A 24,942-nucleotide genomic window follows, 5' to 3' on the forward strand; every position below is an offset into this window, starting at 1 on the left:
AGCCACTTATTATTTGCAAATATTCACAATATGAAATCAAACACAAAATTGTACATTTAGAACGTTTATTTTTAACCCTTTGGAACCTAGGGCTTAAAACGTATTATTATTATTTTGAATTTACCTCTGTATTTTCAATTTTAAAGACTGCCTGCTGCTTATTTGGTATCATTTTAATCAGCACAACCTCTTCTATGTGACACTACCTTTATTTAGTCATTCTTCCATGTTGTATTCACACACTAGACGTAAAATCATGCAAAAACAGGAAATTCTGTCTGGAAAAAAATATGCTGTGGAAATCCTAAAAATGTTTGACAAACAGTTTTTACAACATAGGATTATAGTTTAAGTTGTAATTTTATAAAAGCAACAAGAATAAAATTTGTCAGCAAAATAATCAACATGTTTTTTTTAATTCTGCTTCATTACATCATTTATAAAATAAATGATCAGTTTTGTCCAAAAACTACCAATAAATGACATCTTTAATTTAATAAAATCTCAAGCACAGAATATAAAAAAGTCTGATCTCTCAGCTGCATGGCAGGAGACCTGAGGGCATTAATAAATATTAATGAACACCTTCATTCTGAGTGATTAATCGTGTATTAACGTGATAAGTTTCACAGGCCTAGTATTTATTTTTAAATAACAACATTTCACAACATCTATTTATGAATCCACTGTGTTGTGATGATGGAAACTATGAATGACGCAATGCATTGTGGTCTGTATTTGCTAATCTAGTGAGCATGATACACACTGGCTTTTCACAGAGGCTTTTGGGAATGTTTGTGGTTCTAAAATCTGGAACTGTAGATTCAGACGGCTCTAGAAAATAGCAAACGTTCTGTATAGTGTACTAGGTAGTAAAAGAATATGGACAGTGTTCTATTCAATAGTCTTTCTAAAACACTGACCTAAACTCATCTTCAAACTAAATGTCGTTTTTTATTAATAAGGTTTGTGTTTTGCAAATAGAAGCTTTTTGTTGTGTCTTTCAATAAAACATCTTGTGAAGATGTTTGTTTTACCTGGTGTGTCTCAGACTCGGGCATCCTGCGCAGGATCGTGCACGTCATGTACACGGATTGCATCAGACAGTGCAGCGGCCCCATGTACATTGTGAGTAGACATTTATTTAGTTTGACACTGACGTCTGCATGTGCTGCTGTTAGCAGAGTTTTGAGATGGTGTTGATGAAAATCTGAGCCGTGTCTTTCAGGACCGCATGGTTCTGCTGGTGATGGGGAACATAGTCAACTGGTCTCTGTGAGTAAACAGCAGTTGTTGTTGTTGACTCGTGTTGTCGGACTTTTTCCAGTAGTCGTGGATTTACGAGATTAAAAGTCATAAATTTATGAGATTAAAAGTTGTAGATTTACGAAATTAAATTTAAATTTGCAAGAAAAAACTAGTAAACTCACAAGATTAAAAGCTGTACATTTAAGAGATTAAAAGTCATAAATTTATTAGATTAAAACTGTAGATTTACAAAATTAAGTCATAAATTTACAAGAAAAAAAACTCGTAAATTTACTAGATTAAAAGTCATAGAGTTACGAGTTAAAAAAAATTGTAAATTTAGGAGATTAAAAGTCGTACATTTACAAGATTAAAAGACGTAAATTTAGGAGATTAAAATTTGTAGCTTTACAAGATTAAAAGTTGTAAATTTACAAAAAAAACTTGTACATTTACAATATGAAAAGTCATAGATTTAGGAGATTAAAGTCATAATTTTATAAGAAAAAAGATCGTACATTTACTAAATGAAAAGTTGTAGATTTACGACATTAAAAGTCATAAATTTATGAGATTAAAAGTCGTAATTTTACAAGGTTAAAAGTCGTAGATTTAGGAGATTAAAAATCATCATTGATTTGTAAGATTTAAAGTAATATACGAGAACAAAACTTGTAAATTAAAAAGATTAAAAGTCGTAAATTTACGATATTAAAAGTAAAAAATTTACAAGATTAAAAGTTGTAGATTTACAAGTTTAAGGTTGTAGATTTACGAGATTAAAAGTACAAAATTTACAAGATTAAAAGTTGTAGATTTATGGGATTAAAAGTCATAAATTTTCGAGATTACGTTCTAAATTTATAGGAAAAAAACTTGTAATATTACTTTTTTTTGGTGGCCCTAATACTCTTGTTTGGTGAAAATCAGGTGACTTTTGCTCCAGGCTCTTCTTTCTCATCTCTCTTCTCATTCATCAAACATGTGATGTCATTTCCTTCCAGACGGTCACCATTATGAACTTTTCCTTCATGATCAGTTTTCTAACGTGTGTTTCCCGCCTGCAGGGCCGCGTACGGCCTCATCGAGAGACCGAACGACTTTGCTTCTTACCTGCTGGCCATCGCCATCTGCAACCTGCTGCTCTACTTCGCCTTCTACATCATCATGAAGGTGGGCGCCGTCGCTGCTTTGAGCTTGAAGTGAAGCAGACGGTGAAGTGAAGGGAGCTTCTGTGTTTCAGCTGCGGAGTGGAGAGCGGATCCAGTGTCTGCCCTTGGTGTGCATCCTCTTCACGGCGGTGGTGTGGGGCTTCGCGCTGTACTTCTTCTTTCAGGGTCTGAGCACCTGGCAGGTCAGTGTCATGCTGATCCACAAAAGGTCGTCCCCACGTCTTCGTGTTGATCGTCTTGCTGTTCCTCCTGACAGAAAACGCCGGCAGAGTCTCGTGAGCACAACCGGGATTGTATCCTGCTGTCGTTCTTTGACGACCACGACATTTGGCACTTCCTCTCCTCCATCGCCATGTTTGGATCCTTCCTGGTACGAGCGTGCAGCTGGAGCCGGGCTGTTTGCCAGCGTGACGTGAATAATCCTCTTTTTCCTCCTTTAGGTCCTTCTGACCATGGACGATGACCTCGACGGCGTCCAGAGGGACAAGATCTACGTCTTCTGATCGTCCTCTCTGCCTTAGACACTTTTGCCCTCCTCCTCGTCGTCTCTCGATTGCACCTCCTCCATGTTTGAAAGCACAGCCAGCGGCCTGATGAGCGCAGAGCTCCGCCTCTCATAGCCAGTCTGGGAAGGGGCTGACCCCCCCGACTATGCTTTTCATCACTAGTACGGACACGTTTGTGCCATTCGTGAGCAGGTTGCTGTCCTCGACCATACTGCTGTAATCGATGTTTACCTGCTGCTGGGGACGCCGATGCCGTCCAGATGAACTCATTTTACACGTTTCGCTGATGAGGAAGCATTTCGTACTAACTGTGTGTGTGTGTATGAGTGAGTGTGCGTTTACACACGAGTGTGAACATGAATCCTGTCCAGTTCGTCCAGTGGCCTTCAATATTTGAATCATTAGTCACATAACTGTGCTGGTTTTTTCCTCCTCATTGGAGAACATTGATGATTGTACTTCTCGACTGCCCTCATGTACGACGGAGAAAGTATTTTTTCTTTTTTTTTGCACTTTTCTGTATTGAAATAAGCATACTGTCAGATGTTGCAATGAGCGGTTACTGAATAAAAGTCTGCTTTTCTGAGGTGTGATCTTATTCCATCCCAAAGCTTCCTCTACAGAAACAACCGTGCGTATTTCAACACTGGAAATGTCACCTAGTAGGACTAACCAACACAACTATTGACTGGATGACAACTGGACTGGGCCACTGTGACATTAACCATGTGCTGTTCACACCAGACATCTTGAATGTGTGCTTAGCCCGAAGGGTTTACACTGTACAAGCAGGGAGGGGCTTCTTTTTATGCAGTCGGAAGTGTCTTGGTGTGTTAGTATTAGGGCCAGTTTACTTTTTTTTTTTTAAATCTTGTAAAAATCGTAACTTAAGTTATATAAAGCTGTATATTTATGACTTTAAAAGTCCTAGGCTAAATTTTTGACTATTCTAAAAAATTTACGGGATTAAAAGTAATACATTTACGAGATTTAAAGCAATGCATTCACTAGATAAACTTGTACTGGTGGTTACTTGTTGAACTGACACGCTGTGATCTACTTTTGTTTTCCAACAGGAAGTGTTAGTATGCTTCTCCAGAATAATAGACTACTTCACAGAGAATTTATTAACAGGATTCATAGAAAAATACATTTTTACAGATACATGCACTGAAGAACAACTTTCAAAGTCGACAGCTCAATATTACCGTCATGTAAACATCGATTCGAGTGAAAAACCATTAAAAAACGGGTTGGCCGAACAGTGAGTGAAAAAAACGAGACATACAAATTCCTGTTTTGGCTTAAAAATTCAATGCTTCTAAAAATGTCTGAAAAGTTCACACAAGTGCATTACTAAAAACAACTGTACCTGATGTGACACAGACTTGGACCCAGCACAGCTGTAAAGCACATAAAGACAAATCTGGTCACAGAGTGCGATTAGTAAAACAGTCCAACCGTGTGCAGTGGAGCTCCATCTGAAGTTTTTGCTGTAAAGGACCTGAGAGCCTCACGGTAAGAGGCGTACCTGTCCACCGCACCTGCACGGACCCACACACTGTTCCTAATAATGATAAACCCGGACATGGTTGGAATCGTCCAGGCCCAGCTGGACCAGGCCGCTCGTGGAGGAGGGAGTCGCGTATCGAGTGAACAGAGGTCTGAGATCAGAGTTAAGACCAGAACCAACATTTGGGTTTTCCTAGACACCAGAGGGAGAACCAACGTGGGGATTAAACAGCATTACGTGCTCCAACCCTGTCGCTCGTGAGCTACTGACCTGATCGTTTTGCAGCTGACCCCTCTTCAGGTATTGTGATTAGCTGACTTGAGTGAGCCCAATTTCTGATTGACTGAGCACTAGGGCTGGGTGGATAAAATGGATCTGAATCGATCTAAGCTTAACTGATCAACAATCGATCCAGAAAAGTAGAGATCGATCTAACGCATTATGCTAAAGTTAGCTTGATGCTAATCTATAATGGGATTTCCCATAGGACGGCTAATGCTAACACTTTGTAGACAAAAAAAAATGTATAAAAGTGAAAATAAAGACAAAATAAAAAGAGATTATTTGCAAAGAAACTCTGTCTTGTGGTTTTGCAACATAAAGCTGCTTTATGTTCTTTGATTCGCACTTATGCGAGTTTTACAACAGGCTTTACGTTACTTAACACGAGTCCTGAACGATGGAGCGGAACAGCTTGAAGTTGTTTTTCCGGAATTGAAACAGACAGATACGATGCAGGCAGCCAAGAAGAAGTCTTCTTCTTCTTCACCGTTCCCATTTTTCCCACAGCGTAACAGCACCCACTGTTTCTCATCAGTGATTTGGCATCAGAGTTTTTACGCCGGATGCCCTTCCTGACACAACCCTGTACTTGAGGGGCACAGGGACCCAGTTAGGCAGCAGCGCCAGGGGTCTTGCCTAAGGACCCAATCTGGGTGGAGATCAGTGGACAACCCCGGGACTGAACCCAGGGCTCCTACGTGCCAACCATATACTTAGCCCACTGAGCCATCCAGCCACTGCAGCCAAGAAGAAGCTCTTTCAGCAAAAGAGGGATACGTCTGTGGTTTGGTTGTAGCGCATTAGTCTATTCATTTTTGATAATGCACACCTTGTTGTGCATTAAAGAAACGCCATGCAGGAAAAGCCGTGCGTTTCTGTGCTTGTTAGAAGGATACATGCTGTTGTCCTGCTTGCGCAGCTTCAACCATCTCTTATTGCTGTCAATCAGGCCCTGAAGCTTCTGTCCGTCCAGCTCCACAGGTCTCTGCATGGACACGCTACACACACACACACTTTAAAGACAAATGTGTGTTTGCAAGAACCTTGTGCTTGTAGATGTATTTACCTTGTGGGAGTGTATGATGGGTACACAGAGGAGGTTCTGGTGGTGCTGGACGTGAGAGGTTCACTTCCTGCAGAAGAGAACAGAACAGCAGCTCAGCATGAACATTCACACCAAGCAGGAGTTGCTGCTTTCCTGGACGTACCGGAGAACTTCGGGACCCATTGGCTGTGAGTGAGATCCTCAGAGGGTCTCAGGCCGGCGGAGATGGGAGTGCTGAAGAGATGGGTGGCTGTAGAGCTGCCCTGAGGGGTCCAGGTCCGGAGTGAATCTGGGAGGCCCACAGGAGGAGGCGGAGCTAAGGAGCTGGATGTTAGCGTATGAGGGTTGAATGGCACTAAAGAGGGAGCGGAGTGGGGGTGGGGCATGGGGAAGGCGGCATAGGGAGTGCTGCTCTGACCACGAGCCAGTGAACCCAGCGCGCTCAGAACCGAGTTGAGCTGGCCTGAGATCTGCTGCAGGGACTCGGCTAATTCCTGGACTTTGGCTGGGACGGTGGGATGTCCTGATGAGAGGAGGAAAACAGAGAACCTTTCGGTATGACAGTATGACATAAGAAATGAACATTGATTTGAACATATGAACATCCTTTGCCAAAGAAATCTAAAAAAATACTTTTGCAGATTCTTCTGAAAAATTATGTAGATCTGTTCATTACATTCAGGGGACCAAAACATAAAAATGGTTGCTATGGAGATAAAGCCAACGAAAAAGCTGCCATTTTGAAAAAAGTGGGGCTTCTATCATGAACTTGTCACATGCAGCTCTGATCAGGGTGGTGGTAGAGCTGCTCAGTGAGAGCAGGAGAGGATTTTTTTACTTTTTTTATTTTACACTCCTGTGATTCCTCATGTGGATCCCCTAATTCTAGGGATTTTCCAGCAGGAGTGCCCGTGTGTTCAGCGCTGTCACAGCTCTAGTCTGGAAAAGCGCTGTGTGATGCCCCCAGTGGTCAGGTCTGGCCCTGCAGTAAATGGATCTCCAATAATAGTTTCCTCCCAGCAAAGCCAAGCCAGATGTTTTTAGGAAAGCCACAGGTTTTTCTTTTAGTTTCGTATTTCAGTTTGGATATGAGAGATTGAAGGTCATGTTGGTGACACGGAGTAAGCGGAGGGTCATTATGTGCTTCAATATGTGTTTATTGTGCTGTCGTGATCAATAAAGTTTTGTTTTTTTGGTGGCTTTAATGATCACTCCCTACAGTGGAATGAAAAGCGCTCCTACAAATAATATTTGATTTGATTTTAGACCCAAAGCTCGAGGTGTTTCAGCACATGTGCGTTCCCAGAATAACTGGAGAAAAACATCAACTTTCTTTGTGTTTTTATGGTCGAGATGTTTTCTGATTAACATGAAGTGAAGAGAGAACCAAGGGGGGGATGTCACATAGAAAGTGTCTGTCACCAGTACAGCCAATGTCAGCAGAAGGTCACCTGTCCCGTCTAACGGCCCCACGCTGCTGCTGAGGTCTGACTCCGTCACATCGAAGGTGACCTTCCTCTCTCCGGGGATGCGAGACAAATCCTCGAGCGCTGGCTGAATGAACACAGACGGGGACGCTTCAATCACAGATGACAAACATTGGCTCTCCTTTGGGTAAATCTGTGCTAACTAGTGATGTAAATGTTATAGATACACATTTAAAAATGATTGAGCATTGAGATTAACTGCAGATACAAACACTGTTAAAAGTAGGGCTGGGTATCACCAATAATTCCCAGAATTGATTCGGTTCGTTTCACCAGAGTCTGGGTTGATGCAATTCCAATTTTTTTTCCGATTATTTTGATCCACTCAATTTTGATTTACAAATTTAAACACATTTGTTTAGATATTCATAATAATCTGATACAGTTAACATACTTTAAATTGTATTAGTGAAATTATAATAAGATTGTTTATAGCATACATTGTTACATAGATTCTCAAATGGAGAAGCTCCAACTATTGTTCTGCCTCTCCAGGAGGACGTTTCAGTTTGGCTACTAGATGGCGATCTCGCTATAGCATTACACCTTATGAAGAAGAAGAAAGAATGAGTAAAAAACAATGTTTTAGATCACAAAGGGTTACTTTAAAAATATATTTCCTTAAAAAAGTTTAGAAATTCATGTCTGTGAGTTTATAAAGATGTTCATTTAGTCAGCAATTTATGTTGGTCGACTGAGCGTTAGCGTTAGCCGTCCTATGGGAAATCCCATTACACGTTAGCATCAAGCTAGCAGACTTTAGCTTTACGAGTTTGAATTATTGATCTATTAAGCTTAGATCGATTCAGATCGATTAATTAATTTTATCAACCCAGACAAAGTAAAAAGGTACAGACAGACAGACAGCCAGACAGACAGACAGCCAGACAGATAGATAAATCGACTTTATTCCGGACTCATAGTCCAAAATTGATGGTGAAGTAAATGATCAGTTTCTCTTCCTGTTTTGCTCCCGACTGTCTGCCTTTTTCCGTAAATGTGATGCCAACTAAAAGACAAGCTTGCTTCTACCAAGTTGGGTGGACTACAATTAGCTCGTTCCCACACACAGAATATCTCCAAAGCCCGGACAGGTTCTCTGACCTCCTCACTCATAGAGTTCTCCAGCTGCTGAAGCTGCTCCTCCTTCCTGCGCAGCAGTGAGTTTCCTGTCTGGACCGTGCGCTGCAGCTCCTCCACCGCTCTGGCCTCCTAAACAGAACCAACTTTTAGGGATTTGTTTAAGGTCGACCAGAACCGCACCGGCTCCTCCTCCTCGTACCTGCTGAAGGGTTCTCATCACCTCCTGAGAGGAGCTGGCCTGGGCTGCCTGCAGAGCTGCCTGTTTCTCCTGCAGCCGGCTGCTCTCCTTCTCCAGGAACAGTTTGGTTTTTTGGATGGACGCTCCATGAGAGGAGATGTACTGCCGCACCCTTTTCAGAGACAGAACCCAACAACACATCCCTATAATTTATTTCAGCTTTTACTCAAACTAAACAGTGTTTAAAATGGGTCAAAAGATCAGCTTCTTATAAATTCTATTTATTATCTCTTAAGGAAATATCTGAGGAATCTTTTTTTAACTGTAGCGAACCAAAATAAAACCTACAACATCTGAAACAACATCATTAAGATAGGTTCTTTCCTTACTCGTCCATGCTGCTGGTGCTGTCCGGCACCGGAGAGAGAGGAGGGTCCTCCTCAGGTCCCACTGTCCCGTCACTAGAGGGCGCTGCTGCCTTCCTTTTGTTTGACTCTGGTTTAGAAGAAGCACTCGCTGCTTCAAACCTTTCCAGTTCACTAAAAGAAAAAAAGAAAAGTTTGTAAACCCTCTTAAACATTAAACATTTAATTTTTATTTCCACCATGTTTGAGTTTACCACTCAAGATTATATTGTATGTTTTTTCTATTAATGAATAAAAATTAAAATAGAAATAAAAAAACTAAAAGAATAATTTTGCTTTACTGTCTGAACCACACCGTTTTTTAACTCCTCGACCCTTGATGATGTAAACACACATCAAAACCACGTCTGCTCCAAACTCACCTTCAAATAGCATCTACTCAAAAACAAAAACGTGATATTTTATTTTCAAAGGTGGAAATATCATGGATGAAGAGCATGAAGTTCAGTCTTGTAAATCAGCACCTGACTCGGCGACTCAGCCGGCTGCACCTTTCCTCCAGCAGTGCCACCTTGCCCTCCAGTCGCTCCTTGTCCTCCTTGGCTCTCCTGCTCTCCTCCCTGGCTTTGTCTCTCTCCCCCCTGAGCTTGTCCTCCTCCTCCCTGCCCTGGTTCCTCTCCTCCCTGAGTCTGTGGATGAGCTCCCGGGCTTGGGCCGTCTGCTCCTTCATCCTCTGCAGCTCCTCCTTCAGCTGGTCCCGCTCGCGGATCAGGCGGGGTAAGGTCTGAGCAGGACAGGGGGGGCAGCGTGAGGCGGACAGATGGCAGAGCGGAATTACGAGGGGGGAGTTCGTACCTCGATCTGGCGGTCTACGTGCTCCTCCTCTTCTTCCAGCTGTTTTCTCCTTCTCTTCAGGTCTGCTGCCTGACAGGAGGCAAAGGCGATTAGGAGACGGTTCTGCTCTGAGGGTGAACATCTCAGACATACCTTGGTCTGCAGAAGGACCTCCTGGCTTCTGAGCTCCTTCTCTCTTTGCTCCAAACGATCTGACAGCTCTCCCAGTTCAGACTCCTGAACATAAAGAAAGATGAACATAATCAGGCCTCTACTGCAGGTTGGCTGAAGGTACCAGCGCCCCATCTGACCTTGCGCGAGTTCGTCAGCTGAATCTTCTGCATCTGCGTATCGAGCTGGAGGCGGAGCTTCTCCAGCTGGACGGCGTGGGAGGTCTGGAGACGCTCCCTGTTCTCCTGCAGTGTAGACTGTAGGGTGTCCCGCAGAGCGTTCTCCTGAGGCCAGCGCAGAGACCCTCGTCAGTGAAGTGGCTTAACGAGGGTTTTGATACTGCTCCAGTCTGGAAGAGTTCCAGTCTGACCTCGTCTAGATACTTCTCTCTGATGCGGTTCGTCTCCCGGCGGTGTTCGTCCTTCAGCTGCTCCAGCTTCCTCTCGTGTTCCCGCTGCACTTCATCTCGCACTTCCTGCAGCACATCAGCCAGCTGGGCCGCAGCAGAGACAGAAAAGGAATCATATGAAAACTCAAGAATGGGCTTACAAAACATGTTTGATGCTGAAACGGAGTTCCTGTGCGCTCAGACCTCTCGGTGGTACTCTGCCAGCTGCTGCTCGGGCCGAGGACTCATCATCAGCGTCCTCCTCCGCTCTGTGCTGCACACCTTCAACACAACAGTGTAACCAGAGTCTGATCACCAATCGATGTCTCAGGTTCACTTAAACAGGGAGCCATTGTAACAGAACAAACAGAAACCCCTGATTTCTAGTAAACAAACGTGAGGCTGAAGATTCACCAAAAACTTCAACTCTTAGCAAACGAATCTCCTGTTATTATGAAGAAGAAAAATCTGAGCTATTCATCTACAGAGAGAAGATAGACTCACCTGGTCTGTAATTGGGTGATTCCTGTTTAGTACTAATTCTCGTTTTATGCGTTATTCTGAATTTGTGTGTTATTCTCGACTTGAGACTTATTCTTGATTTGTATAAAGTTCTCAAATTGTGCGTTGTTTTTGTTTTGTGGTTTTTGTTTGGTGCATAATTCTTGTTCTATGCATAATTCTACATTTGTGCGTCATTCTCGATTTGTGGGTCATTGAAATGTGCATTATTCTTGTTTTGTAATTCTTGTTTTATGCGTTACTCTCGATCTGTGCGTTATTCTCAATTTGTGCAAAGTTGTCGAATTGTGCCTAATTCTTGTTTTGTAGTTTTTGTTTGGTGCATAATTCTTGTTTTATGCATAATTCTACATTTTTGCGTCATTCTCGATTTGTGCATTATTATTGAAATGTGCATAATTCTTGTTTTGTGTGTAATTCTCATTTTATGCGTTATTCTCAGTTTCTGGGTAATTCTCGACTCAGGCGTTATTCTTTGTGCGTTGTTTTCGATTTGTGCATTATTCTTGATTGTGCATAATTTTTGTGTTGTAACTCTTGTTTGGTGCTTAATTCTTGTTTTATGCGTTATTCTCAATTTGTGCATAACTCTTGTTTTGTGATTCTTGATTTGTGTGTAACTTTGGATTTTTGAGTGCGTAATTCTTAAATTTATAACTCAAACAATACATTTTGTGCATAACTTTGTGTACCTGAACTTATGTATTCACATGTACTACTATTATAAAATAATAAATAGACACATACACAACTTAAAATGATTATATCTTGAAACTAACCACACATACGTTTTTATGTATGCATATGTATGCACAAATCCCCTGATAAACACAAAAAGAACCTTATGCACAAATCTGATGTGAGACTCTTTCCACGTCTCAGAGATTTGTCTGTAAGTCATGCGCTCAAGCGATTTGTGCGTCATTTTTAAAGATTTGTCATGTAGTTAGTTTTGAGCTGTTGTAATGGTTCATGTGTGAATTGTATTTTTTTTTTAAATTTTGTTATATTGGTACATGTGAATACACAAATGCAAATACACAAAGTTTTGCCCAAAATGTATTGTATGAGTTCCACACATGAGTTATGCACACACAAATCCAAAGTCACACACAGATCAAGAATTAGGCACACAGGAATCAGGTGAATCTATTTTCTCTTAATTTTCAGCTAAGAAGAACAGAATCAGACTGGCAGCATCCCACTCCTTCACCTCCTGTTGTAAAGCTTTCACTTTCTCCTCCGCCTCCCTCCGGAGTCGGGACTTCTCCGCCTGCAGCTCCTCCTCTGCCTCCAGCTTCAAACGCTCCATGTCCTGCTTCTTCTGGGCCTCCAGCTTCTCCCGCGCTGCAGCTCGCTCCTCCTCCAGAGCAACACGGAGCTCCTTCAGCGTGGCTTCACTCTCCTCCCTGGAGAGGGGTTAGAGCAGGAGTCACAACCTTCAACCCTTCAAGAGGTCCAGGTCGATTCACTGACAACAACCCACTAAAACCACAGTCTGAGAACACACTTTGTTGTAACTAATATGATAAATATAAATGAACTGTTTGCATAAAGCATAAGCATAAATGTCTTTTTGAAATATGAAACTTCCCTCCTGCAAACATAGCTAAGATGGGTCTAAGTTCATATTTGTGTCTCCAGAAAGTTTGAAAAAAATGTGTTGACAGTTTCAGCCTTAAAAAGCTTAGTTTCTATTTGGATGGACAAAAAAGAGTTTAAAAAGTTAAAACTGGAATATTTGCCTGCAATGTTACATTCACACTGGCCTCAACAATGCACGTTCAAGTGTCTACTTCTAACGAAGTCTCTGTAAACACTAGGGGCGTGCAAGAAATCTGCTGATGCAATACATGTTGTAATACACGATACATATCACAGTATATCCCAAGGCTGTACCTGAACAATTTTTTCCTTTTTTAAGGGTATGACTTAGACAAAAAAATCTACCTGAATATTGACACATTTTTCATTGTCATACAATGGTAAAATTAATTTTATTTAATGATCACAACGGTAAGCACTGCAACTGTATACTGATACTGGCAGCAATGTGGCACAGAGTCTCGGTTCGGTACCCATCCCAAGTCAAAACTAAGTAATATATGTCTCATAACAACAAAAACCACAAGGTGGACTGAATATTTAACACAAGATGGTTCTCACCAAACGAAATATTGTGTATATCGCCAAACCGAAATACGGCAATATATCGCCAAACAAAATATTGCGATATGTCGGCAAACGAAATATTGTAATATATCTCCAAACGAAATATTGTGATAGATCGCCAAACAAAATATTGCAATATATCGCCAAATCAACCCCCCTACACCCCTGGTTAAAACCCGTTTATCTTTGTGTGAATGTGTGTGTTTACTGTTCGTGTGCAGTACAACGTCCCAGAGTCTCACTTGAGTTTCTGCTCCTGCTTCTCCCGCTCCTTCCTGAGCTCCTCCAGTGTTCGGTCGGTCTCCTCTTTCAGCCTGGCCTCCTCTTCTCTCCTTTGGGACAGGAGCTGCTGCTGCAGAGTCCTGGCCACAAAAACACACGGTATGCTTCTCCTGAAGTTTCTGGACAGAGAACTATGAAGTCTGAACCAAATGAACTTAACAGCAGCCTCATTGCTTACCTCAACCTTTCCTCACTCTCCACCCTCAGCTTCATCTCCTCTTTCTGCTCTTCTCTGGCTAGTTCCTCCTGGAGGAGACGCGTCCTCTTCTCTTCCTCCTTTAACATGTGCTCCTTCTCCTCCTCTACGGCTCGCTCAGCCTCCCTCCTTCCCCTCTCAGACTCTTTCCTCCCTCTATAGCTGGTCTCTCTTCTCTCTGTCATCTTGCAGTCCTCCTCCTTTTCCAGGCTCCTCCGTGGCTCCTCCTCTTCATGGCTCTCTTGCTTTTTGAACGTGCTCTCCTCCTTTTCATCCTCTATATTCCGGACCGGGCGACCTCGAGACGTTTCGGGCCTCTGCAGAGGCAGAGATGCGAAGAGGCTCTGTGCGTTCTGGTGATGGAGGTCGTGGTGCTCCGACAGGGGGGACTGAGAGGGGGTTGGGCTGGACTGATGGAGGACGAGCCGGTCCACTTTCTGGAAGGGAGGCTCTTCGTCTCTGGACAGAATGGGCCTAAAAAGAAACACAAACAGTTTTTTGAGTGTGTGGGACTAAAAGACCCAAATAATTTCAAATTGTAAAGGAAAAATAATAAGAGTGACATAAAACTGAAAATAGATGCCAAGAAATGTTACACTTTGTAGAACTTCTTCCACATTTCCTGCTTCTGCCTTTAAAACTGTTTTAATAGAAGCAACAAAAAACTGAAAAAAAGAAGTTAAACAAAAAAGATTTAGCTGGAAGAACAAATGAGCTAAATTATAACTAATTAACATGTCAGTAACTTGACATGGAATTTTTATTATTAGGCAGTGACTCCCTTATCTGTAGAAAAAGTGCATTAGATTATGGAATACTTAAAATTAAAAAGTATTTACAGTAAAACGAAGAAAAAAAAACTCAAAGAAACTGAAGAAGTCTCTGGAAGTTGTTCCTCAGAGGACAGCATCATTGACTGACTATTAAATCGACAACATCCAGAAACCGTTCAGTCGAGGCAACATGCAGCTGCACATGCTCACTAACGCGCCATAGTGTAAAACAAAAAAAGATCAATTTAACAAAATAGTGGAGACTTATTTCATTTAACTCCTCTAGAATTTAGATTGTAATAACAAAAGTTAAAGACCCGCTCTAAAGAAAATTGCATTTTTGTCTTTTTAACATGTTCTTTCTGATTACAGAGGACATATATAAAAAATAACTTCAAAGTTGCATTTCTGAGTTTTTTAAATTCCAAGTGTTGTGAACTAGGAGCAGGCGAAAAAGAACTGTTTGAAAAAGATCGTATTTGTGACGTAGGAACTATGCTGGATGCTGTTCCGCCCTATTCTAATGACAAATAGATCAAATATGATGCATGTAAGCCTTCGTTTTTTTTCCTTGTCTGAGGTCCTGCCACTCTGCAGAAACTAAGTCCTAGAAAACAACAGGTTTAATAATCATAATTAATAGACCGTTTTTACAATAAACCAAAAGGTGATTGGAGTGGGACTTTAAGGAATGAGCTTTTTGTGGATAACATAACTCTGTTCTCATGGAAAGCTCTCCTGTCTGGCCTTTACAGTCGTTTCCCAGCAGAGACATTTAAGCAACAGAATACCGGCTGTCGGTTGCTCCTCCTCTGCCCTCCTCTTCTCCTGTTCCTCCTCTTTCCTCTCTCTCCAGGGGGCTCACGGTTCCAGACAGGTCACTGATGTCCAGAACCTTCTGTGACAGCTTCTAGCCACAAAATGTGAAGCAGTTTTCAGAAATACACCATCAAGGATTTGAATTTCTGAGTTAAGGTGTCAGTAATCAGATTACCTTGATATCCAGGGAGGATTGAGCCTCCTCAATGTTCTTGCTGGTCTCAGACTCCTGCATTGACACACATGTACATTCACTCAGTGGTAGGAAGACTATCGAACGTGGAGACGATGAATCGAGGAAGAGCTTAACACTCAAAAAAGCTGCAGCAGACTGGACTGGATTTGCAAACACAACCAGAACCATGCAGCAGGTGGACTGCACAAGCACACAATGGAGCGGTCTGCGGGGGAAGAAGCGGTCCAATCCAGAAGCTCCAATCGTTCCTCTTCATTCCAATTCTCACCAAGCTATGGTTGCTGCTGGAGTTGGACAGCTGCATGCACCAGCTCACGAGCATCAGGCAGGAGAGGGAAACACACAGACAGAGGCTGACCCCTACCTCCACAGGAAGGGAGGACCTCCGTGTCTCCACGCCACCAAGACTCTCTCGGTTACATCTTTCCTGCTCTAGCTCAGCGGGTTGATGGTGGGGAGGCCCTGCGCTGAAAACCTCAACAACTTCCTCCTCGCTCTCTGATGCTCCTTTGAGATCCCCTGATTCCTCTTCTATTTCCACGTCCTCCTGCAGGGTTTCCTCTCCTCCACATCTTTCTAACTCCTCCTCAGGAGACGGGGGAGGCTTTTCTTGACTCCCAGTCTCCTCCTGCTCTCTGTTGTTCACCATCACCACCTCCTCTTGCTCACTAGAAGCACTCCTCCTGGTCTTACTCCTCTCACTCCCAATTTCTCTATCGCTTTGTAGGAATTTCTCCACAACTTCCTCACTGCTTTCCATGGATTTGTCCCTGCTAACTTTCCTCCTGGCTTCACCACTGACACTTTTCTCTCCTCCATCACTCTCCCGTCTACTCTTTAGATTCGCACTTTCTCTCGTCTCACATCTTCGTCCATCAATTTCTTCATCAACGCAGCAGTCGTCCTCAATCTCGCTGCTCTTTCTTTCCTCATCTTTACTTCCACTCTTATCTATTTCTTCCTCCTCCTCTCCTCCCTTTCTGTCTTTTTCATCACCTCCCTGTTCTTTCAGAACCCGTCCTATCGCTCCTTCCTGTCCCTCCTCCGCCCCCCCAGCCTCCTCTTCCTGTTCAGAAGTGGGCGTGGCAGCACCGGCCCCCTGTTCGCTGCCCGCCCTGTCAGAGAGGCCGATGCCGGGGCCCTTTTCGGAGTCCTTGACGACAGTTAAGGAAAAGAAGGAGTCCATCCATACAGAGGAAGGCGTGCAGAGACACAAAAAAAGGATGAAGAGGGTCATGAGAAAAAAGGCTATGGACATGAACAGCTCGCATGCCACAACTAACAGATCATGCACCTGAAATAAGAACACAAGGTTAGTACGAATGAATAAAAAAAAAGAATACTTAGTTATTGCTGTTTCTGGTCAGACTCAGAACCAAAAGATTGAAAGCTGAGTTCTGTCATTTTACAGCAAAACTCTGGCGGAGGTGTTCAGCGAGCATTGATGCTCTCAGTTTAAGAAAATAAAAACTAAAGGGGGAAAAATAGGATTAGGGACAAACAAGCCGGGATGCAGACATGCCAGAGAGAGTAAGGAACCGGAGAACGACAGAGAGGAAGACACAGTGGGCCGGTCCCAGCAGCACAGAGGAGAAGTTTGAAGAGCAAAGACACACGGGAAGGAACAACAGATGATTTAGAGAGCACAGTTACACCAGACTATGACAAACATCAACCATGGAGTGACACACAACTAGGAAAATGATTCCTTAAAAAAATAAATATGTCAATTTTTACCATATTTCTACTTTTTTTTTATTTTTTAAATCGGGTAGCTAAATATGAAAGATATTTTCAGCAATTCAGTATGAATGAGGGCTGTTTTTAATGTTTGGTTTAAAATGAAACATTTGGAGCCCAGATTAACACTTTAACTTTATCATAAAGTTACACAATCGGCAAGAAGAGGAATTAACCAGAAATTACTTTATTGTAAGTGAGCAACTATTGTCCACTCCAATGAAAATGGTGCATTTTTCTCCTAATGGAGGGCGTGTATAAAAACTTCACTTCTGAGTATTTCTTTATTCAAATGGTTGTGAATCAGGAGAAGATGAAAAAATGCTGTTGGAAAAATATATTTGTGACGTAGAAAATATGCTGGACGGGACACTAGCTTCCTGATGCATCCACCGCAGATAAATACATCCGTGAACGTCTTTGCTTTCCTGGTCTGAACCTGAATCTGGATCTAAACTGTACGACTGGACAGCTCCAATATTCAGACCCTCCAGGATTTCGCTGCAGATTTTTATGATTGTTGTGGCCAAAAACATGTTGCTGCAGCTTTTGTGAAAAGTTGCGATGTTAATATGTATATATATTTTAAAAGCACCTCAAAGATGTTAACTATTGAATCAATTTCACATTCCACTCAAATTCCAACTCTTTTTATTGTGACATGCACCAAGAAAATACTTCATCATCAGTATATTCAGTGTTGTTGTGCTGTCATTTAACTAGAATAGAACTGTGTATCACAAAATGAACCTTTGGTCCTCCTTGTTCAAAGTAACCTAAATATGTGTGTATTGATTTAAACAGACTTTAGAGAAAAATTACACTCTGCATGGAAAAATTATAAAATGAAATAAAAAAAAGCATAATCAGATTAATCCTCAGATCTCCATGTTCTCCACAGAATCTTCCTCTTTATATTTCAAAAGCATCACTGGTGAGTTGCTGGTAGAGGAAGACCACGGCTTTGAGGAGCTGATCTGGTTTGTTCTGTCAGTAATGATCTGTTCTGTTTTGGAGAGGATTCTCTCATGTGTCTGTACAGTTGTGGAGGAAGTTCTTTGTGAATTATTTTCCTGCAGACTCTAAATTCTTCCTTTGTATTATCAATTAAAGAGAAATGCTTCCAGATTTTGCTTCTTTTACCAAAGTCTTTCTCTCATATTCACTTCATGTTGTACTGCACCTCTGCGTGTAGCTGCGCGTGATGGACCGCACGCCTCACCCCCCACCCCCGCCGTGCACGTCCATGCTCAGTGCAAACGCATATGTAACAACCGTTCACGCGCAGCTTGAAGAGGAAAAAGACAGAGATGGCTAAAGAGAGTTAATAAAAGAGAGCACGACTCTCTAAAGAGGAGTCAGAAGGGAAACGGTCGCGAAGCTGCGTCGTCACCCATGACTGTTGCCATGGGAGATAAGTCAAAGTTGCCGTAAGGTGAAAATGAAAAGTTACAGGGTGTGCAACAGATCTCGACTTTGCTTGATTTTGCGTTAATAGTTGCGATTGCAACATCGTGATCCTGGAGGGTCTGACCTTTGCTACTATTGTTGTTGCACCGCTAATATTAGGAGTGTGAGGTGCTGTAAGCTAGCAGGAGATTATGTAAACAAAGGGATCATGGGAATCAAGAGGAGGCTTACTTCCACACCAACAGCTCCTGCCGCTCTGCAGAAACTATGTCCAAAAAACTACACAGATTTTTTATTTTGACTTAAAAAAATCATCATTTAAAGACAGCTGGGAACGCTTTGAAAACAGATTAAAAGATGATGGAGAGGGTCTTTAAATGCAATGGTATTCTAGTGTTAGATGAGTGGATTTATTTATGGTTGGGGATTTACATGCTGGGAGGGCAGTTCAGGGCTGTGGTCCCCAGACTGCACCAGGTCCTGCAGTTCTGGCTCTGTCCTCTCTTCAGCTGGAGCTGCAGCGCTGCCTTCACTGTCCTGATCAAATCAAAAAACATGCAAATGGGAGCTGAATTAGCACCAGGAAACAAAGCAAAAACAAAAAAAAAACGAAGGTAGCAATGAGTCCAAACGTCTACCTCATACTGCAGACCTCCTCCAAGAGAAGCCAGGTTCAGGTGGAGGTTCTTCAGTGGTCCGTCTGATTCACTCAGCTGTGAGAAAGACAGAACAAAGATAGAGTCTAGGTTTCCGAGGAGCTTTTACATTTACGATAATAAAGTTGAACGCACTTCTTTTTCGGAGAGCTTGTCTTTGTCTCCATCGTCTACAGCAGACAGAGCAGGAGACGACCTCTCCTCCTGCCTGCTGCCCAAAATGCCGGACAAGCTGAAGCTTTGAGGACCCTGGAAAAAAGGAACATGTCATAAGAACAGATCAACTAAAAAAGAACAGCATGATCTGTCAGCCTTCCTACCCGAACTGCTGTTTTGAGGGGTTCCAACCCCCCAGAGCTGCCGAGGGACCCTTGGAGTGAGGATCCAAAAGGCCGGCTTACGCCAGGGCCCTCCAGACTCCTCAGGGGGGCCAAACCAACAAGAGGCGGTACAAGTGGTCCCAAAGATGAGCTGAGGGTCTACGGGACGCGAGGTTCAGACAGTGAAAGTTTTAGCAAGAAACTATAATTTTCTTTCTTCTTCTTTTCTTCTTATTCATTTATATAGCCCATTTCAAAATAAAAATCACAAAGTGCTGCACAATAAAACACAGAGTAAAACAGAGAATATTCAAATAACTGATGTGATGATCACTAACCCCTAAAGTTTTCAGTGGTGCGTTCTTCTTCTTCTCTTTTTTCTCCTTCTTCTCTTTCTTCTTCTTCTTCTCCTTCTTGGCCCCGAGACCCTCAGCGGTGGCGGCGGCCGGGACCGGGCCCCGCTCGCGCTCCTGGATCACCAGCTGGCGGTAGTGCTCATCGCAGGGGTGATCCCAGGTGGACTGACCCGTGGAGAAGTTGAAATAGTAGATGTCTCCCGTGACATCCTGGCTTTAGAGGAGAAGGGAAGACGGAAAGAGCGGGTCACTTTAGAATCACAGAGAAGATATGAGAGAGGGGATGGAAAACTTCCTTTTTTGTATTAAAAGATAAATCTGTGAAACGCAAATGTAATTGTATTTCACTTAGATCGAAATCAACAACATTTGACATCTTCCATTAGGTTTTGTTTTTTTCCACAACCTAATCTTTGGTAAATCCAAACACAACAATGCAGCGTTGTAGTTGACAAGATGGAATCGGATGAGATATAAAAACAGAAATGCATATAACTCATTGCATAATGAGGAGACCTGCTCTGTATTCTTACTCACCAAGGTTTCCACTCTGGAGGTAAAGGAGCCTTGATGCCCTCCTTGGCCAACCACAGCAGCTCTGGCTCCTTGTCAGGATCAATGCCGATCTCTCTGGCGTACTCGTGAATCTCTGATCACATGAGGAGAAGATGTGAGAAAATAAATGAGGAAAACTTCAGCGTTTACCCCTTTTGTGAAAGGGGTAAACGCTGAAACTATATAAGTTAATCACTAAAAGAAAGTGCTTAATAATCATGTATTACTGTACAATAAGGATAGTAGTAGTTGCAGGTGTTACCTTTATCGGAGGGTATAAAGTTTTCATCGTACTCCTCTTCAAGGATGAGCTGGTCTCCGATGACAGCCGTCATGGTTACTATGGAAACAAATTGGGTGGATACTAAACAAACTACCTGGAAAACGGACTGCTCATTATAATAAACAAAAATCGTGTTTAGTTTTTCACAACAAAACATTTTGTCTTATTGGAAGGCTGTTTGTTAATAGATTAAATGGTGCCAAACTTATGATAACAATACATTTATGAGATGTGAAGCAGAGCTCTATTGTGTTTATTGAATCGAATCAAAGTTTAATGATATAAGTTGAATATTTTATTATTTATTCTTCAAAAAATACAATAAAATCAAAGCTTGATGAAACAAAAAGGAACTTTCCAGATCATCTTGCTAATCACACACTTCTATGGGATAGCTTCCCATTCTTCAACGCGCATGCTCACACACGCTGCTAATCAGCCGAATGATTGGCAGCACCTGTGTGTTCAAACAGCTTATAGCTAAACTGTTTGGCAGTGGCAGAAAGCAGTCTAAACATATTTTCTTCAACACATCCCACATTCTTCGTTCTCGTCCCACGCATGCGTGTTCCTTATAAATCATTTAAACAGCTAATATCAACAGGCGTTCCAGATTTGCTGCAGAGAAATACGGTTACATGGATAAGAAAATGAGATACCTAGCTCAAGTTTCATGAGTTAGGGCTCTAATTTAATCTCATACAATGAGTTTATCTTTCACACCCTTCATCATGTAATGAGATTAAGAAATTAGCTTAGTCGTTGCACAAAGCAAATAACTAAGAAAAGCACTCGTATATCGGGCAAACTGCATATGTTAATGCCAAATGCTGTGTAGTTATGTTCGCATGATGTTGCTATGCAAGCTGGGGTGCAGGTAAATATCTGAACATACCTGATTAGATGGTAGAATCACCGCTTAACGACATAGTAATAGCTAAACTCCGAGTTAGCATGGCGTTAGCTTAGCATTAAAGACGAGCTAGCTCGTGACTTCGATTTACCTCCCGAACTTTAAACGGTTTCTCATTGGCCCCCGTGGAAATGGCGACTAGGCTTCAAAGCCTGAATCTATCCGTTGCTTGAATACATTGGAAAAACGACGCGAAAGTTGACGGAAACACCATCTCTAAGGACGCTCCTCTCGTTTCCCCGTGACGATGAAGAACAGCTCTGACTGGCTGAAAAGTGAGGCGTTTACTTGCAGTCGGAAGTTTCTACTCTGACGTCTAAACACGGTTCAACCATAGAGTGTATATAAAATAACTGGACAGAGCAAGCCCCCCTACTTCCGTGTTCCATATAGGAAGTACCACTGGGTTGCAAAAAGGCCAAAGTCCCATTGACTTACATTGAGAAACAGACAGTTATTTCTCAGTCATTTTATATGTCAGAATAATCATTCTTCCTCTGCTGCTTTCTGCTTAACTTCTTTTTTCTAAACCTAATTTTTTTTAAAGATTTTTTTCCATTATCACAAGTTATTAGAGTTATAAATTGACCAATCAGATGGCTCAATAAGCGTTTGTGGGTCTGACGTCGAACGTCTGGGGGGTTTGAGTGACAGATGACGGGTAGCCAATGGGAGCAGACTTCATCAATGAGTCCGTGAAGACCTTTTAACACCTACTTTACAATTCAACAATGTACCAATCATTGTCCTACTGTTGTTTTCCTCAATGGAATGTACCGATGCAGCAGTTTAAAACAACAAGAGGAGCATGCTGTCGACATTTTTAGATGAGGATTTACTCTGTAGAAATAGATTTCACTCTGAGGTTATGGACTTTGGAATTTTTTGTTTGTTTAACATTCGTTTTTCTTTTTTTCACTGTTTTGGTTGTAGCTTATAAATTTTAAGTTGGGTATATGCGCATAAAATCACCAACCAAAGTTTCATCTTCTCTGCACTTTTCCAGCTTCAGCCTGAATTAGACGCAGCCGCCTGAGGAGCGCAAGACAAACTTGGAAGGACCTGGTCGTATTTTCAAACAGAAAAAAGATCCAGCTGTTCACTTGTTAGGATGGTTATTTATTTTAAATATCACTTGCATCTGATCAGACTGTAACCTGGCAGCGCATGTGAAGTAACACTGCGGCGCGCGAGAGTTGACACGCGCAGTTCGGGCACGGCGTCACCCAGATGCTCCTTTTATCTCGACAAAAAGGAATAAATGTAAGTAAATCCCAAAGGACCGCTGACAGAATCAAATGTTAGAATGGTTCTCCCTCAAAGGCTTCAACAATGACTTGTACAACTGCTCTTTGGCTTCCATGGTTCAAACCCCTTTCAGGGATAATCCACATTAAACATTTTTTTTTTATTATTTTATTTTTACCTCTAAACTGTTCAATGTAGGTGAAAATAAATATTTTTATCACAGAAAAATACAATAATTGACAAACTGGTAACATGGGGGGGGGGTCGATTCATTTTTTATGCTTTTAAACATCAACAATGACTTCCTGTTTTCACATTGCAGGCTCAGTTATTATGCAAAGTCTGATATGTACTTCCGGTTTCCGCCACTAGATGGCGCAGTGATATGAGCTGCTGACTCACAGTCAGAAGGTCATGGGTTCAATGGGTTATGACCTCTTGTATTTGCGACCTCATTCTTTTGATCATCACCTAGAGCTCATGACCATAGGTGAGTACTGGAACAACCATCAGCATACTGCTAAACCAAATCACCTGTCGATCTCACGCTATGATTTTCCCTCATTTGTGAACAAAATCCCAAGATACTTTAACTCCTCCACCTGAGGCACTCCACTCACAGATAGAGGGCAAACAATCTGTCTCCAATCCAGAACCATGGCCTGAGGCTTAGCAGTGCTGACCCTCATTTCAGCTGCTTCACACTCGGCTGCAAACCGCTCCAGTGCATGCTGGAGTTCCTGCCTCAATGGAGCCAACAAAACATCTGCAAAGAGCAGAAATGAAATCCTGTGGTCCCCAAATCTAGGCCTGGCCCCTGGCTCCACCTAGAAATTCTAGGTAGTAAGGCTCCCTGGACCCCACACTCCCAGAGCACCCTCCACAGAACACCATGGGGAACGCGGTCGAACACCTTCTCCAACTCCACAAAACAGAACAGAACTGCCACAAACCCTCCAGCACCCTAAAGAGGGTGTAGAGATGGTCCCGTTCCACAACCAGAGAACTAAAACAGCGGTGATAAAGTTAACAATCTCTCTTCATTAACTCAGACAGCTAACTCCACTCTATGCTAGTTTTTTTTTATGATCTCAGGGCTCAATTTACACATTTGATTAGAGAAACTAAACGTTCTAGTATTAAAGAAACAGTATTAAGTTATTTTAATTCATACTTTTCCGTATGATTCTGTGATGATGAGCCTTCCTCACAAAGGAAAGTCAGTCGTTATGTACCCATTATATAAACTGCTCACAAAAATTAAAGGAACACTTTTTTTATTGGTCCTGGCATGAATTGAATTAAACCTGTCTCATAATTTTCTGGTTGGTTAATCAGCTGAGGGCCTCGTTAATCAATTTCAGCTGTATTGGTGTTCATGGAATTAACAACAGGTGCACTTCAGTGGCAACAATTAGAAAACCCTCCAAACAGGACTGGTGTTACATGTGGAGGTCATTTCAAGTTTCTCCCTCTTGATCTTTTTTGGCTGGTTTTCCACTCGTGCTGATTTTGGCTTGATAATTATCTCTACTGGCAGTATGAGGAGATTCCTTAACCCTACAGAAGTTGAACAGGTTGTCCAACTTCTCCAGGATGGCACATCCACACGTGCTGCAGCAAGAAGGTTTAATGTGTCTCCCAGCACAATCTCCAGAACATGGAGGAGATTTCAGGAGACTGGTGGTTATTCTGGGAGAGCTGGACAGGGCCGTAGAAGGTCCTCAACCCCTCAGCAGGACCCATACCTGCTCCTTTGTGCAAGGAGGAACAGGCTGAGCACTGCTCGTGCCCTACAGAATGACCTCCAGAGGGCCACTGGTGTGAATGTCTCTACCCAAACAATCAGGAACAGACTTCATGAAGGTGGCCTGAGGGCCCCACGTCCTGTAGTGGGCCCTGTGCTCACTGCCCAGCACCGTGGAGCTCCACTGGCATTTGCTCAAGAACACCAGAATTGACAAGTCCACCACTGGCGCCCTGTACTTTTCACAGACGAGAGCAGGTTCACCCTGAGCACCTGTGATAGACGTGAAAGAGTCTGGAGAAGACAAGGAGAACGTTATGCTGCCTGCAACGTGGTTCAACATGACAGGTTTGGTGGTGGGTCAGTGATGGTCTGGGGAGGCATATCCATGGAGGGACGCACAGACCTCTACTGCCTAGGAAATGGTGCTCTGACTGCCATAAGGCATCCAGATGAAATCCTTGAACCCATTGTCAGACCCT

The 24,942-nt window shown here is 42.5% G+C and overlaps 2 protein-coding genes across 9 annotated transcripts in view; one reads left to right on the plus strand and one right to left on the minus strand.

The window, feature by feature from the left end:
• sidt2 (SID1 transmembrane family, member 2) overlaps nucleotides 1–3,512 on the plus strand; it is a 28,949-nt gene extending 25,437 nt beyond the window's left edge. For all 4 annotated transcript variants that reach the window (XM_036215077.1, XM_036215078.1, XM_024258162.2 and 1 more), the window contains 6 exons: nucleotides 1,052–1,128; nucleotides 1,229–1,275; nucleotides 2,316–2,421; nucleotides 2,492–2,602; nucleotides 2,677–2,790; nucleotides 2,861–3,512. In XM_036215077.1, the coding sequence (XP_036070970.1) occupies nucleotides 1,052–1,128; nucleotides 1,229–1,275; nucleotides 2,316–2,421; nucleotides 2,492–2,602; nucleotides 2,677–2,790; nucleotides 2,861–2,923 (518 nt within the window). In that variant the 3' untranslated portion in view covers nucleotides 2,924–3,512. The remainder of the gene's footprint in view (nucleotides 1–1,051; nucleotides 1,129–1,228; nucleotides 1,276–2,315; nucleotides 2,422–2,491; nucleotides 2,603–2,676; nucleotides 2,791–2,860) is intronic.
• A 515-nt stretch (nucleotides 3,513–4,027) lies between these two features.
• Nucleotides 4,028–21,804, minus strand: LOC112136433 (centrosomal protein of 164 kDa). Of its 5 annotated transcripts, none has more exons than XM_024258126.2 (28): nucleotides 21,557–21,804; nucleotides 20,532–20,609; nucleotides 20,252–20,363; nucleotides 19,697–19,928; nucleotides 19,359–19,517; nucleotides 19,174–19,287; nucleotides 19,021–19,095; nucleotides 18,815–18,919; nucleotides 15,597–16,385; nucleotides 15,212–15,265; nucleotides 15,009–15,127; nucleotides 13,427–13,918; nucleotides 13,209–13,328; nucleotides 12,008–12,203; nucleotides 10,477–10,554; nucleotides 10,255–10,377; nucleotides 10,025–10,168; nucleotides 9,867–9,950; nucleotides 9,735–9,803; nucleotides 9,404–9,663; nucleotides 8,904–9,053; nucleotides 8,536–8,686; nucleotides 8,358–8,465; nucleotides 7,218–7,320; nucleotides 5,930–6,289; nucleotides 5,788–5,854; nucleotides 5,618–5,719; nucleotides 4,028–4,590 (listed from the first exon to the last, which is right to left on the minus strand). In XM_024258126.2, exons 2-28 carry the CDS (start codon nucleotides 20,602–20,604, stop codon nucleotides 4,494–4,496), a joined length of 4,536 nt encoding a protein of 1,511 aa, XP_024113894.1. In that variant the 5' UTR covers nucleotides 20,605–20,609; nucleotides 21,557–21,804; the 3' UTR covers nucleotides 4,028–4,493. The 5 variants fall into 5 exon arrangements, with proteins under 5 accessions (XP_024113894.1, XP_024113895.1, XP_024113893.1 ...); XM_024258127.2 differs by having other exon boundaries at nucleotides 15,009–15,124; nucleotides 21,448–21,804; XM_024258125.2 differs by having other exon boundaries at nucleotides 21,448–21,804.
• Between the last annotated feature and the right edge of the window lie 3,138 nt (nucleotides 21,805–24,942).

The sequence above is a fragment of the Oryzias melastigma genome, linkage group LG13 (assembly GCF_002922805.2).
Source record: "Oryzias melastigma strain HK-1 linkage group LG13, ASM292280v2, whole genome shotgun sequence".
Taxonomy (NCBI): domain Eukaryota; kingdom Metazoa; phylum Chordata; class Actinopteri; order Beloniformes; family Adrianichthyidae; genus Oryzias; species Oryzias melastigma.

Coding starts and splice junctions, on each gene's coding strand:
- LOC112136433 (XM_024258126.2), bottom strand. CDS start 20,604: ATGACGGCTGTCATCGGAGACCAGCTCATCCTTGAAGAGGAGTACGAT. Junction 20,364..20,531: donor CTTTATACCCTCCGATAAAG/GTAACACCTGCA, acceptor TCATGTGATCAG/AGATTCACGAGTACGCCAGA. Junction 9,054..9,403: donor CGGCTGAGTCGCCGAGTCAG/GTGCTGATTTAC, acceptor TTTTTCTTTTAG/TGAACTGGAAAGGTTTGAAG.